Source organism: Clinocottus analis, unplaced genomic scaffold, assembly GCF_023055335.1.
Source record: "Clinocottus analis isolate CAN_PGR_092001 unplaced genomic scaffold, fCliAna1.0.p SCAF_14, whole genome shotgun sequence".
Classification (NCBI taxonomy): domain Eukaryota; kingdom Metazoa; phylum Chordata; class Actinopteri; order Perciformes; family Cottidae; genus Clinocottus; species Clinocottus analis.
The window spans coordinates 18132076-18146893 of NW_027175865.1; the positions used below are offsets into that span (position 1 = coordinate 18132076).

General features: G+C 42.1%; 1 protein-coding gene across 1 annotated transcript; it reads right to left on the reverse strand.

The window, feature by feature from the left end:
- Positions 1 to 6604: 6604 nt before the first annotated feature.
- On the reverse strand, positions 6605 to 12328 carry LOC137784964 (dynein regulatory complex subunit 4-like). Its single transcript, XM_068575964.1, has 11 exons — positions 12237 to 12328; positions 12004 to 12075; positions 11501 to 11695; positions 10244 to 10450; positions 9848 to 9902; positions 9552 to 9754; positions 8309 to 8473; positions 7721 to 7822; positions 7440 to 7649; positions 6989 to 7054; positions 6605 to 6887 (listed from the first exon to the last, which is right to left on the reverse strand). Exons 1-11 carry the CDS (start codon positions 12237 to 12239, stop codon positions 6741 to 6743), a joined length of 1425 nt encoding a protein of 474 aa, XP_068432065.1. The 5' UTR covers positions 12240 to 12328; the 3' UTR covers positions 6605 to 6740.
- Between the last annotated feature and the right edge of the window lie 2490 nt (positions 12329 to 14818).

The following is a 14818-nucleotide window of genomic DNA, read 5'->3' on the forward strand; positions in this document are numbered from 1 at the left end:
CATTCACAGTATGAATAAGCTCTCTAAACATATTCTATATACACATATATCTCTATGAAAAGAAAGAAAAATGCTTGTTAAAAAAAAAATAGAAATCCCTAACGGTGTATTGCTGTGTTTATGTACCTAACAGGAAGAAAAAAAACAGCTGTACTCTTCAGGATTATGTTTACACTATCCAGGTCACATTGTTAAACCCTGTCTTTAAAAAAAAAAGAAAGAAAAAGATGCAATGAGAAAATAATTTGGGCAAAGAAAAAAGAAAAAGGCCTCAAATTAGTTGCACGGTGTCTGCATCTGGCCTCGCTTCAGGTATTTCCCAATCAGAGTCTACACTCAGGTAATTAGGAATGTTTGTCCATATGGATATCTGCAGCCCGACGAAGCAGAACAGGTTCACCTCGTTTAGTCCGGTTTGCTCCTCAATCCAGACCAATCACTGCTTCCTGTTCCAGAGTCGACCTGAGCCCAGCCGACTGCAGCGAGTAGAGGGCTGGTGTGTGTGTGTGTGTGTGTGTGCGCGTGTGTGTGTGTGTGTGTGTGTGTGTGTGTGTGTGTGTGTGTGTGTGTGTGTGTGAGATGATTAGGCCTGCAGTCGGGGGACCAGAAGTGGACGAGTCTGAAGTCCGTCACGTGAAGATACAATCAAGCTGAAGCAGTTGGTTCTTCAGGTGCAGACTGGAGGAGTTAGTTGTGCGAACTGAAATATAATTTATTGGAGGAGTTAAACCTCAGTTGTCTTAGCCAAAGAAGCCGCGTTCTTGTGCAACTCAACCCGACTTAATGGAGCCAGAGCGATACTGGAATCAACGTGTGTGAGAATCCATAGACGTTAGATTATCAGATATTTCTGACGAGGATAAGTAGCGAGCGGGACGTTTCTCATTGGAAAAATCTCTCGAGTGGTCTGAAATGTGACCAGCAGAAGGCTAACAGGTACATTTAAAGTGACACACGCAGCACAAGTAGAGTGGTAATATCAGCACACTGAGTCTGATGCTACACACCAATATCAATGCCGTATTAGCCACGGCTCATACCAGACCAAGCAGCTTAGTCTTTTAATTCATTCACATTTTCAATTCTAAGAGGGCGAATGTGTCGAGAACCAACCACAGCCCACGAATGGCTCCGCCCCTTCAGGCTGGGGCAGGCCGTTTCTTTGGGGGCAAAAATCTTTCAGCATTTTGTAATTCAAGCTGCCTGACAGGAAACTCGATCTTCTGCCCTCCTTCACGGCTGTTTTCAGGCTTTAGAGAATCTTGCTGGTGAAGGGAGACGTTGGCCAATCACAGGTCAGTTCAGAGAGGGGCGTTCCTATTGGCTGCATCGTGTGCTCGTCCATTCAGAGTCCTGAAATCTCCCGTAGGAAAGTGACTATTTGCCCGCCCAGCTGTAATTAAGCTTACTAACTGTAACTGGTAAAATAGTGATTTAAAGCTGCACAGATCAATATTTTTTTATGTTCAAAATGGAGCTTTTTTCAGCTTCTTTTAGATCATTGTTTCACTTGAACTCTCTTGGTGCTCCACAGACTAAGTCAGTGTCGAGCACGCAAAGAAAGTGGTTCATTTAGCAACGAGGTAAATAATATGCCGACGCTGTGTTTCCAGCTCTGCCGCCCCCAAGTGGCCAAAAAGTCATAAAGTGCAGCTTTAAATCAAACGCAGCTAATAAAAGAACTAACTAATGTGAGTAGAAGCGACTCGGTAGCGGGCGGGGCAGAGGAGCAGGATAGCAGTCGGGGCAGCGGTGGCTGAAGCCGCACAGCTTGCACAAACTCACACGAGTAACTCACACAAGTACAGCCATACGAGACAGTTTGCACAACTCTGACCTCCAATCTGCACACCCAAACTGTTTCAATAATCCACAACATTTATATTCCATTAAAAAGCATTCCTTGAGATTTTCAGCATCCGAGACATAAGAAAAAGACTCATGTTGATCCATTCCTAAAATATCTCGGCCTTTTTGGATTGCAGCGAGAGACGAGCTGCGATCCAGTCTCAGATAAGAGGGCCCCGCCTCCCTCCCACCGTCCGTCTGTCACCCAACGACTTCCACGTATATTTCGGTATCTGGTGTGAGTCCCCCCCACATTGCCCCTCTCATATTTTGTATACATGTGGCTTTTAAAGAGGCTCAATGCAATGTTGTGGTTTCTCGAGGCGTTTCTGCACCTTACCAAGAGCTATGGCTTTCCCAGTGTCCCACGTATTCCCGGCACTGGCAAACTAGATGTGTGCAATAATAGGAGTTAATAAAAAAAAAAGACAAAAGCGCGTGTGGTCCTCCCGAATGTCGTCCGCTCTTTAACACAACGCGTCTCATCTTGCATTCCTCCGGTTTTGGAGCGCGAGGGCTGAATCGGCGAGTTGTAAAAGCCATCAACTGATACGAAACCAGCACTGAGCGACCAGAGCACATCACTGGCAGGTCAGAGGTCATCAGCTCACCACGTGATTCTCCTTGTGTAACCTGCAGTGTCAACGTTCATGCACAATGGCAATAAATAACAACAAAAACAATTGCTTTTGTCCTGGTTTTGGTGTGTGTGAAGCAAGAGACCAGGAGAATCACTCCTGATGTACAAATACCTCACTCACATGTTGTAATGACCTTCAAACGCATATGACCGCAGGCACTCGGGTAGGTTGTTATGAATTAAAGAAGCCAACTGTTAGAATACAGCCCACAGTTGAGTTTATTTTGTACAGCCCAGTGGGGAATCTCTCTGATGGAATCACGGGGTGACTTGTCCTCGAGAAAATGGCTAACCAGATCTTTAGATGGGCTGCAGCTATTCTAAACTTCTGGACATCAGAGACAATGATATTCTGTCTAAATCACACTGAACGCTGTCTGAATGTCCATATCTATAAAACACCATATACTATAAATTAGTTCATGAAGATGTTAAAGAGGATACTGAACCTGGAAAGTGGAGAATTGCAAACAAAAGGACAAAAATACACAGCTTCTGGACAAACATGAAGATGTCAACACACTGAGTTGTATATTTATATGTTGCACATATTTAAAACCAACATTGGCGCATGAAATAGGGAGTGGATATCTGCACTGAAGTTCTTTCATTTCCTTTGATTTAGTTCATCTGTGACATTAGGATCTGGCATCTGCCGAAAGAAATAATAATCATACGATGCGGCCGAAAATAACAAAATGTATGTGTCTTGTGGCAATTCAGACCATAAAGACACACAGAGACACATAGACAGACACGCAAACAAAGACACACACATACATGTGGAGCAGTTAACGTACATGACTATAAACTACCGGACACGTGCACGTGATTGCACGTTCACGCGAAACTCAAAACGGCTCCACTGCGCCTCTAGCGGCCAAAGATATATTACATCCGGGTATTTCAGCACCGCCATAGAGAATGAATGGAGGCTTCGTTTAGTTACTCAAGCAACGAACACGTAACAAAGCCAGTAGAACTAAGATAAATAGAACCCGTACATGTACATTATTGTCTAACGGTTCGGTGTAATGTCTCGCTAGGATGTTCACCTTGCATGCGTGAGTCCCGGGTTCGCAGCCCGGAAGGCACGAAACTGAGTTTGGGTTACCCGTGAGGGTGCGCAACCTCATGGGTAATCCAACTCATGAGGGTGCGCAACCTCATGAGTTGGATTCCTCATGAGGGTGCGCAACCTCATGAGAAATGCAACTCATGAGGTTGCGCAACCTCATGAGTAGCAGCTCAGTTGAGTTTGGGACGGAGCTCTGTTCTGTCCAAACTACCGTGTAGTCGGAAGTTGGGTGTTTTTTGTTTAAAATGTCCAAAAAAAAAGAAGTTTTTTTTCTTTTTTTTTGTCCTTTCTTTCTAAACCAATAGTAAAATAGTAAAAGGTCATATATTTTGAGATAAATGTAATATTACAGTTTTTTCCTATTGCTAAATGACAGCGTGCACAACTGGAGTCACATGTGCAAAACTCCAGTCTGTCGTTTAGCAATCAAAAAAAACTGTAATATGCATTAGTTCAACATAACAATATAAATAAATAATTGAACCGATCACATCTGCATCATGGGTGAGGATGTGTTTTCAAGTTGTTTTCTCTGTATCTGAAAACCTTTTTCCTTTCTGTGACCAGTTTTATTTTATTTTTCTCTTCATCTTTAAAAGCACCTTAAAGTGGGCTGTGTATGTGAAACTACCGGAGCACTCAGCCTCGACCTTCTTCTCTATTTAAAGATATTTACCGACGACTCAGAAAAACATCATCCCTCTGCTAAATCACATATAAACGACTGAAGATGAGAAAACTCCTCAGGGAGATGGCGTTACTGGATCAGCAGCTGGATGTAAGAGTAACAATGTAAAGCAAATCGTTGCCTCAAGTATCTGTGAGCTTTGCCATGAATTGAAACTGAACTGAAATTTGTATTTCTTCATTTAGGTTGAGAAATAAAATCATTATTGTACAACATGGATCTCTTCATGTTCCTTTATTCAGAATGTCAAAGCAAAGAGGGAGCAAACCATGACCCATTAATCATATAAATGAAAGATACAAACAGAAAGAGAAAACACATTAAGTGTGTCCAACATTACCGTCATCTCAACCCATAACTAAAATGAGTTGGGCAATTCTTGTCTTTTTTATATTTTCAGTAATTATTTGCTATTTATTTATATATTCATCTATTCCGCTATTTTCAGCTATCCATCCATCCATTATCTGAACCGCTTATCCTCGTTAGGGTCGCTATATTCTTATATATTTAGTTATTTTCATATATATTCAGCTACATTTACTCATTTTCAGCTATTTTCATATTTATTCAGCTATTCTTTTATTTTCAAATATATTTAGCTATATTCAGCTAATTTAAGCTATATTCCACTATGTTTAGCTATATTCAGCTATTTATTTCAAATATTTCAGTTATAAGCTTCCGCTTTTTGCATTCCAACGCATTTTCTGCAGGAAATGCTCTTTCTAGTAAACTCTAGTCTTAACTTTAGTCAACTCTCAACAGTCAAGTCCCCGCTCTGACCTCCAGACGCCTGAACAGCGCCGCCTAGAGGTCATAACCTTTATCTGATCATCAACTGAACAGAACTAAACATTTATACTAAATATGTGCACATAAGATGATAGACAGCAATCAATAACATACTAAATGTATACTTGCACATGTACAATTGTTTAACCCTGTGTTTACGTAACTTAGTTTACATCACACAATCCCACTCTTACCCTTGTGTAGCTGAGGGTTATGGTGCATAATAGTAATAAAACAATATCACGAAGCGCCGTAGTTTGCACAACACAGCAATTACTTTATTTCTTTTTACACACTCGAAGAACATTTTTTTCTCCTCTCCTTCTCCCCGTTTTATCCTTCACAATAAAAGCCCCAGACACATACACCCAGCACACTGCGGGCTGTTTCAGTAACTCAATATAAAAGCTTACACTAATATTTGCGGACAGGAACTTAAAGAACCTAAATTCAGCAACGACACTAAAGACACTGAAAGCACTGAACTAATAATAATTGTTAAAAAGATAACAAATAAAATGAAGCCTTAAAGAAAAATACAAATGCCCATTGAGGAAATACGAGATTTAGGAAGTTGCACAAAGAGTCCAAAGATGTGATGACGTAAATAATGTTTATTGTTGTTGAACAACAGGAGGCACAGAGTTCACCTGGTAAACACCTGGACAGCATCCACAGAAAGAATCAGGCTCTGGTTATATAACCTGGACAGAGGCAAACCAGCTGGGAGCTGCTTATTCATGCTCTTTATTCATGCTCTTTATTCATGCTCTTTATTCATGCTCTTTATTCATGTTCTTTATTCATGTTCTTTATTCATGTTCTTTATTCATGCTCTTTATTCAGGCTCTTTATTCATGCTCTTTATTCATGCTCTTTATTCATGCTGCTTATTCATGCTCTTTATTCATGCTCTTTATTCATGTTCTTTATTCATGCTCTTTATTCATGTTCTTTATTCATGCTCTTTATTCATGCTCTTTATTCATGCTGCTTATTCATGCTCTTTATTCATGCTCTTTATTCATGCTGCTTATTCATGCTCTTTATTCATGCTCTTTATTCATGCTCTTTATTCATGCTGCTTATTCATGCTCTTTATTCATGCTCTTTATTCATGCTCTTTATTCATGTTCTTTATTCATGCTCTTTATTCATGCTCTTTATTCATGCTCTTTATTCATGCTCTTTATTCATGCTGCTTATTCATGCTCTTTATTCATGCTGCTTATTCATGCTCTTTATTCATGCTCTTTATTCATGTTCTTTATTCATGCTCTTTATTCATGCTCTTTATTCATGCTGCTTATTCATGCTCTTTATTCATGCTCTTTATTCATGCTGCTTATTCATGCTCTTTATTCATGCTGCTTATTCATGTTCTTTATTCATGCTCTTTATTCATGCTCTTTATTCATGCTCTTTATTATTCATGCTCTTTATTCATGCTCTTTATTCATGCTGCTTATTCATGCTCTTTATTCATGCTCTTTATTCATGCTGCTTATTCATGCTCTTTATTCATGCTGCTTATTCATGCTCTTTATTCATGCTCTTTATTCATGCTCTTTATTATTCATGCTCTTTATTCATGCTCTTTATTCATGCAGCCATGTGGCTGCTCTGGAAGGGTCCTGTGACAGAGAGGGAGGAAGGAGCACCCAGGTGGACCGCTCAGTGCACGCATGAGTTCACTCTTTGAAGGCAGGTCCATCAGAGTCCTGCACCCGAGTCTGTCCCCCCAGGATCAACTTGGAACGCTTGAAGGGAAAGTCGTACAGAGGGACGCCCAGAGCCTTCAGCTTGTCTTTACAGGTCAGCAGCAGGTCGTCATACTCCTGCAGGTCACACACACACACATACACACACACGTTTATTGCATTCAGCTGACTGAGATTATGCTCAATAAATGCCTGCAAACCCTTTGAGAGGAACTGACCGTACAGTCTTGAGCCAATTGGCACTGCAAGCTTCTGATGGTGGCCTGTTTGGACTCCAGCATTTCCTACCAGCAGGAAAACATGTTCAGATAGTTGTTCTTGAAGCTCCCACACAAATAGTTTCAGAAAAAAATGTATTACAGCAGAAGAATGACCACATGAAGTGTAGAACCGGGCCAGTGCCCCTTGCAGTTTGCACGGTTCATGATGGATCATGAACCGTCATGATCATGATCACGCGTTGGACAGAAGATCGTTTAACTGCTCGCTCAGTGAGAGACGTTGGAAGAAGGAATTCTTATGGATTCTCTCGGGTTCTCTTGTTTTGAGACCATCAGCAAAGGTCGCCTGTCTTCTGTTGGACAAATGTACTCCGAGCTGCACACGTGTTGGAAAGCACATTTGTTAAGTTTAGGCAAAGATGAATTAGGTGAAAAAAACCCAACATACCTGGAGTTTGTTTGCGGCCCTGTTGGCCGCAGTTTGGTCGACGTTGGAAGCCGAGAGTGCGGCGCAGAGCTGCGCCTCCTTCTTCTCGGCAGTTTGGGTCAGCGCTGCCGCTTTCCTCTCCAGCACCGATTCCTTTAGGCTGCTCTCCTGCTCCGTGTCCAGGATGGCCTGCGTCTGCTTCTGCGACAGCTCCTCGCACTCCTGCTGGACCTGAGGAAAGCCACGATGTGAGGACCCGCCGAGCCGAGTGGAGCTAACCGGGTCTTCCTGAAGCAGCTCACCTTCTCACAGGCCTGCTCCAGCAGCACACGGCCCACCGACAGCTCCCCTCGCTCCTGATCCAGGGCCTTCATGCGGGCCTTCACTTGGGCTTTAGTCGCCGCCTGTCACACACAACATTATTTGGGTTTTTGGGGTATTATGTTACTCTGGTATTATATTAACAGTCTACTCCTCTGGTGAATGAAGGATCCCTTAAACTATATAATGGTCAGAGACAACAACAGGCAGTGGCAGCTGAAAGCGGACCCAGCTATGGAAGAAGTAGCAAAAATGTACAAAGGAAAATGTAACTTGATATAAATATTTGGGGTTAATTGTTATTAGTACAGAAAAGCTAATTGCTGATTATTTTATCAGATGATGAAACGCTTTATGTAGGACTAAAACATTCTGACTACAGTGTGTTTTAGTTGATATTGAAACTAACGTGAAAGATGGACAAATGTATTCAAATCACTATAAAATGAAATATAAATAAACTTTGCCTTTCAGCTGAACACTAATGCACAAATAAACTGAACATGTGTCCAAGTTTAGATAGCGACGTTCAATATGATGCCGCTTCAACCGACGGGACATGAACGCACCGTTTTCATGGCCTGCTGGTTCTCGTGCAGCTTTTGCTGCAACTCCGTGAGCTTCTGTTGGTTCTCCAGCAGGGAGTCTTTGAGACGTTGGTTCTCCTGCTCACCGGTTGAGCTCTTCCTCTCCACGAACGCCTTCAGCCTCCTCGCCTCGGGAAGTTTAACTTGCTGAGGAACAAAGCAGCCAGCTGCAACCTCAACACACTGATCTCTAAACATCTGCACCTGAAGAGTCTTGATAGGACAACTAAAACATTCTCAAATAAATGTCTTCTATTTCTACTGTTGTCACTTTACAAGTGACAACAAAATGCAAAAAAACATCTTAGAGAAACAAATCAAATACAGAATATCTGTGATTGATTGTAGAGCATCATTGTGGAGTTTCATTAAGGGCAAAACAACAATTTATTAACTGTGATTGTTGATGGTGGAGAACTTATAAGCCTCACCCACATTTTTCTGATCTCACAAATCAGATGAAAGATACGGAAGGAGACGGTCAGTTACACACACACCATGTACTTTATGCTGCAGCAAGATTCAGGTCAGTAGGTCATTCAACTTCTGAATCGAAAAACATGTTTTTTAATGTAAATGCTTGTGTTTATTGTGATTATTATGCTGTAGGTCGTAATCTTTCGAAAGAATCTTTCTTTGTGGCATGATGGGAAGGCACCAAACAATACAATAAAAAACCTGGGGCGCAATCCAGGAGACATGTTTTGCTAAGCCGAGCACTTATGAGGTTGAAGCCCTAACTGCTTGGTCAAACATACAGGTTTTTGAAACATAACTTCACTTAATCTTACTGGCAAATATTTACAAATAATTTAATTCTAGTCTGGACACAAGATGCAAAAAGGCATAACAGCAGGACGACAGCAGCATGAGGATGAAATAACCAAGACGCAGGTAGAAAAACAAGGATAATAATTATGTATTCACATAGTAAGGGTATAATAAATTAGTAAAAAAACTAAAAAACATGATATACTCTGACTGAATGTTTAATAATATTGGTAGGGTTTGTGTGTTCAACTGGGAGTGTTGGTTGTGCAGTCTGACAGCAGCAGGAAGGAAGAAGCTTCACAGGGTATTAGTGTGTTAGTACACACACACACACACACACACACACATACACACACACACACACACACACACACACACACACACACACATTTAGAGTTTGGGTACACATTCTAAATGTGTGTTCTTTCCGTAACGAGTCTGTGACATCACATACTTTGAGGTTTCTCTTTTCCTCCAGCTGTTTCTTGTGAGTGTTACAGTCACGCACAACGCGTTGGACAGCTGCGTCGTGCTGCTCTATCAGACTCGCTATGTAGTTCTCCATTTGGCCCTCGACCAAGCCGACCTCATCCTGCTGCTTCTTGGTGTCCGCTGTGATGATGGACCGCACTTTGAGGTGATATTTCATCTCCATTTCTATTTGGAAAGCAATGGAATAGAAACTGTGAGTCACAGTTTATGACAGGCGTTTATGAATAAACTGCAGAAGAGAAGGCTGAATTCATCTACCTGTGACTCTTTCATCGCAGATGTTTTCTAGCTCCACTAACTCCCTCTGGTGCTTCTGTTGAGAATCAAAAGGGCCAACATGTCTGGTGAGTATGGAAGCCCATTTCCGACAATAAAAGAACAAAATCATTTAAAAAATATATAATTATGAGATATAAAGCCATAATTATGAGATATAAAGTCATAGTTATTCGACAAAAAACCATGATTATGAGATAGAAAGCCATAATTATGACATATGAGTTTTAGTTTTTCACCAGATAACAGGAAGAATAAACATAATAATAATTTTGACTTTCTATCTCATAATTATGACTTTCTATCTCTTTTATAATTTATGAATGTGCTTCCATTGGTGAAGCTGCTGAAATGACACAGAGACAGACGAAGCCTCACCAGATGCCGCTCCCTGATGCCCATCTCGTCGTGGGCCTGCTTATCCCTGTGTTCCGCCTGCAGGCCGTGCAGTTCCCTCCGGAGCTCGAGCTCCGCCTGCGTGTGCCGGCTCAGGTCTGGCGCGGCGGAGGCGATGGCGTCCGCCTTCAGCGCAGAGACGGTGTCGCAGTGCTCGGACAGCAAGTGCTTCAGCTTCACCTTGTACACCTGGACACAAGACACTGAGGTCAGACTGAGGGCAGACTAAGGGCAGACTGAGGGCAGACTGAGGGCAGACTGAGGGCAGACTGAGGGCACACTGATTGCAGACTGAGGTCACACTGAGGGCAGACTGAGGTCACACTGAGGGCAGACTGAGGGCAAACTGAGGTCACACTGAGGGCAGACTGAGGGCAGACTGAGGGCAAACTGAGGTCACACTGAGGGCAGACTGAGGTCACACTGAGGGCAGACTGAGACTGAGGGCAGACTGAGGTCACACTGAGGGCAGACTGAGACTGAGGGCAGACTGAGGTCACACTGAGGGCAGACTGAGGGCAAACTGAGGTCACACTGAGGGCAGACTGAGGGCAGACTGAGGGCAAACTGAGGTCACACTGAGGGCAGACTGAGGTCACACTGAGGGCAGACTGAGACTGAGGGCAGACTGAGGTCACACTGAGGGCAGACTGAGACTGAGGGCAGACTGAGGTCACACTGAGGGCAGACTGAGACTGAGGGCAGACTGAGGTCACACTGAGGGCAGACTGAGACTGAGGGCAGACTGAGGTCACACTGAGGGCAGACTGAGGGCAGACTGAGGGCAGACTGAGACTGAGGGCAGACTGAGGTCACACTGAGGGCAGACTGAGACTGAGGGCAGACTGAGGTCACACTGAGGGCAGACTGAGGGCAGACTGAGGGCAGACTGAGGTCTCACTGAGGGCAGACTGAGGTCACACTGAGGGCAGACTGAGGTTTTAGTAACACTTTTTGAGCATGCAATTTAAAAACTAGTTCATGAAAATGTATTCAGTAAAATACCAACAAAGCCAGTGGCAGTGTGTGTGTGTGTCTTTGCGGGATTGTGTTAGTGTGTGTGTGTGTGTGTGTTAGTGATTGTGTACACTTGAGTGAGTGTGTGGTGTGTGTGTGTTAGTGGTAATGATTGTGTGTGCGTGTGTGTATGTGTGTGTGTGTGTGTGTGTGTGTGTGTGTGTGTGTGTGTGTGTGTGTGTGTGTGAGTGTGTGTGTGTGTGCGAGTGTGTGTGCTCTCACTGTGGTCTCCTGGTGGCGCGTCTCGGCCTCCTCTCTCTCTCGCTGTCGGCTCCTCAGCTCGGCCTGCTCCTCCTTCAGCCTCCTCCTGGAGATGTCCCAGCTGTTCTGGATCTTGTCGCTCTCCAGCTGGAAGTGACGCTTCTCCTCCCGCTCTCTGACCAGCTCTTCTCGGAGGAGGACGATCTTATCCTCCAACTGGAAGTTCGGAGGGACATTTGCCTCAGTTTTTCATTCATTTGAACACAAATAAAAGTCTTCCACCAGGACTGTTGCATATAAATACATCACGATTTGGGTGAATCTCAACTGTTTAACAGTCAGCGTTTCATTTGAACCACAGTGTGATGAAATACAACAAGATGTGTCTCCATTCAAACACTCAGGGACAGTGAAGCTGGTTCACATATAGCTAGCGTTAAGCTAGCTATAGGTATAAGCTAGTTGACTAGCTCGTCGAACACAGTGTCATAGTATCTTTGTTAGCATCGCCCTGCAGCTCGGACCTGGTCTTTCATCTGCTCCTCCGGTGAACGCTTGCTCGACGACTTCTTCTTCCCGCCCTTTTTCTTGGGTGGCTGGAAAAAAACATGATGAGAATCACTTCTAGTTAGCTGACCTAGCTTAGCTGACATAGCTTAGCTCAGCTGGTCTCCATGAGAAGCTACCACAGTAAACACAGTAAACAAATCTTTATGAAACACACAACACAACTATCATATAAAAAGAGTTCACTCACCATTATCAAATATCATACAGGCTAACAATAAACAGTAGTTTGACCGCAGACAGTAGGACTCTAAATGTAACAGTTGCACAGGTGGTCATGGTAACATCTTGAGTCATTCTATTCAAATAGAACTTTATTGAACTGTGGGGCCAGTGTTTTTGTTGTGTTTTTGGGGGAAATTCTTCATTCAACTTTTAAACTATAATCAAACAATGACAGGCCATTTCTCTTATTCAGTGTTCTTAATGTTTAAGACCTTTTTCTGCTCAACACCACATTAGCATTGTATCTGAAGTGTCCTCCATAAATAACCAGTAAAACCAGCATTTCCACTCCTGTTGGGGCACACAGGCGATGCCTGTCTGCAACGGACCTGATCTTGGGGACATGCAGGTCATGTAAAACGCTTCTTGCCGCTCACATCTAATCGTCTTTTAGGTTAAGAAGTGGGAGCTATTCCCATAGTTTTCAGTAACTCCAGAAATAAAGTCTAAACTTTCCACACATCACACATCTCTTATTATGAATAGATGGAAACAAACAAACTGTAAAGCACTTCCTGCCCACCTCCCCATCATGGTCACATCCATCATCTGTTTTCTGAGCCCACCTTTGCTGTTCAATAAAATGTTTAATTTGCAGATATTTTGACTTATCAAACCCAGTTGTAACTCGCTAATAATTACCCAGCATGCATTAAGCAATGGGCAGGGCTAACACACAGAACCTGCTGAGCAATTTAAGGATTTTAAAGAGGCAGTTTAACCCCAAATCAAAAAATACATATTTCTCCTCTTACCTGTCAAAGGGAATGTCTCCAGATTCCTCTTAAGACCTCTCAAACACCAGCTTCAGGCAAGCCAGAGCTGGGATTGATTTGATCTTGACTTGTGAGTACAAGGTACTTTGTCCTGTTAACTTGTGTATTTACCTGTTTGTATCTGTATATCGTCCCCTGTAATGTTCTGCATGCCTTCCTATGCTGATGTCCATTAACCTGCTCTGTCCTTATCAAATAAATTAATAAATAAAATGTCTCTGTCTCTATCCAGAAATCATGACCCTTTTTCATTTTGCCACTATTTAGTATGTAAAAAATATATATTTTAATATTTTGGGTGAACTGCTGTCCCATTAACCCAGTACTGGTAATATATATATATATATATATATATATATATATATATATATATATATATTTATATATATATATATATATATATATATATATATATATATATATATATATATATATATATATATATATATATATGTAATTCCAGGTTGAACCATTAAGTTCCAGCTGGGGGAGGTTCTGAATTGAACAACTCCTGTGTTTTAATGACCAGCTGATCCATCAACAACCTGCTGAGGTCCAAAAACAGCAGAACTGTTCTGCCAAGCTGAACTACCGTGATCCGGTTTGCTCCATAAAAACTCCATTTGTGCCAGTATACCGTGTACACCAGGGCTCAATCTTATTCTACTTCACAGATCTGGAATGAGAAAGGCCTTTTTATTACCTCCAGGTCTTCAGTAGGAGAACATCTCCAACACGGCCACAGGGGAGCAGCAGAAGGCCAACCCTGGTGGACCTGGACCTGGTGGAGCAGGTCCAGGCCACGCCATCTCTTCAGCTGAACGTCCAAGAGATCAGGTCTGCCAGGAGCCAGATGGCGGATCAGATGCCAACGCAGGGAAGAAGACTGCATGGTTCCTTTAAGGATGGACAGACGGGCTGTGAAGTCATTGACTTTATCCTGACAGTCTATTGGTTCATTCCACAGCCATGTCTTGGTACAGCTCACTAACAGGATGTTGGATGAACCATGGCTGCATTTTGTGGTTTGTATGTGTATTATCACACTTTGTATGTGTATTATTTCCTCCTTGAAAGGTTCCACAGTCCCGCCTTAAAGTATCTGACTTCCTGTGTGAGGGCAGTCAGTTCGTGCTGCATCTGTGTTGGACTGAAATAAGCAGTGTTCATTGTGTAGCGGTGAACATTGTTTGAAGGGTTAATACACCCAAATGACCAAAACAACTGGAGGATTTATTTTATTTTACATTTATTATGTCATACAATATTATACATATTTTTATAACAAATGTATGACTTGTTTCTGGCATACTATAAAAATGTAATGTAAACCTTCTATGAAATACCATACCATGACATTTTTTATGACATATTCATGACATTTCTTTTATCAGGTATTATACTGTGTAATGTTTGAGCCGAGATGCTATAAAACTACATCATGTTTGTCTATAAATTATAGTTTAATGAGGGAATCTTGTATTATTTATTCAATTTTTGTGTGGAAGATTGTGTGAAATAATCAAAAGCTCCAGAACAGTTACTGATTGGAAATCTATGGTGACTATAAAATATTCAATATATAACAAATTAAGAATTGAAAGTATAATATACTGGTAAAATCAACATATCAGTTATTAAAGAGCAGTTTTTTTTATTTCAGGCAGCTAAATAAAAATCATGCAAAAGACAAAAGGTTCAAAGTTATTTTTTAAAACATTGTCAGAACGCCTTTATTTGACATGTAGGAGCGCATCCATCCAGCAGATGG

What these genes read in the sequence shown, in the direction of transcription:
- LOC137784964 (XM_068575964.1), bottom strand. An exon ending in AGGAAAAGAGAAACCTCAAA is followed by an intron (nt 8,474 to 9,551) that starts GTATGTGATGTC and finishes TTTGTTCCTCAG; the next exon opens with CAAGTTAAACTTCCCGAGGC. An exon ending in GGGCCGCAAACAAACTCCAG is followed by an intron (nt 7,055 to 7,439) that starts GTATGTTGGGTT and finishes TCCTGCTGGTAG; the next exon opens with GAAATGCTGGAGTCCAAACA.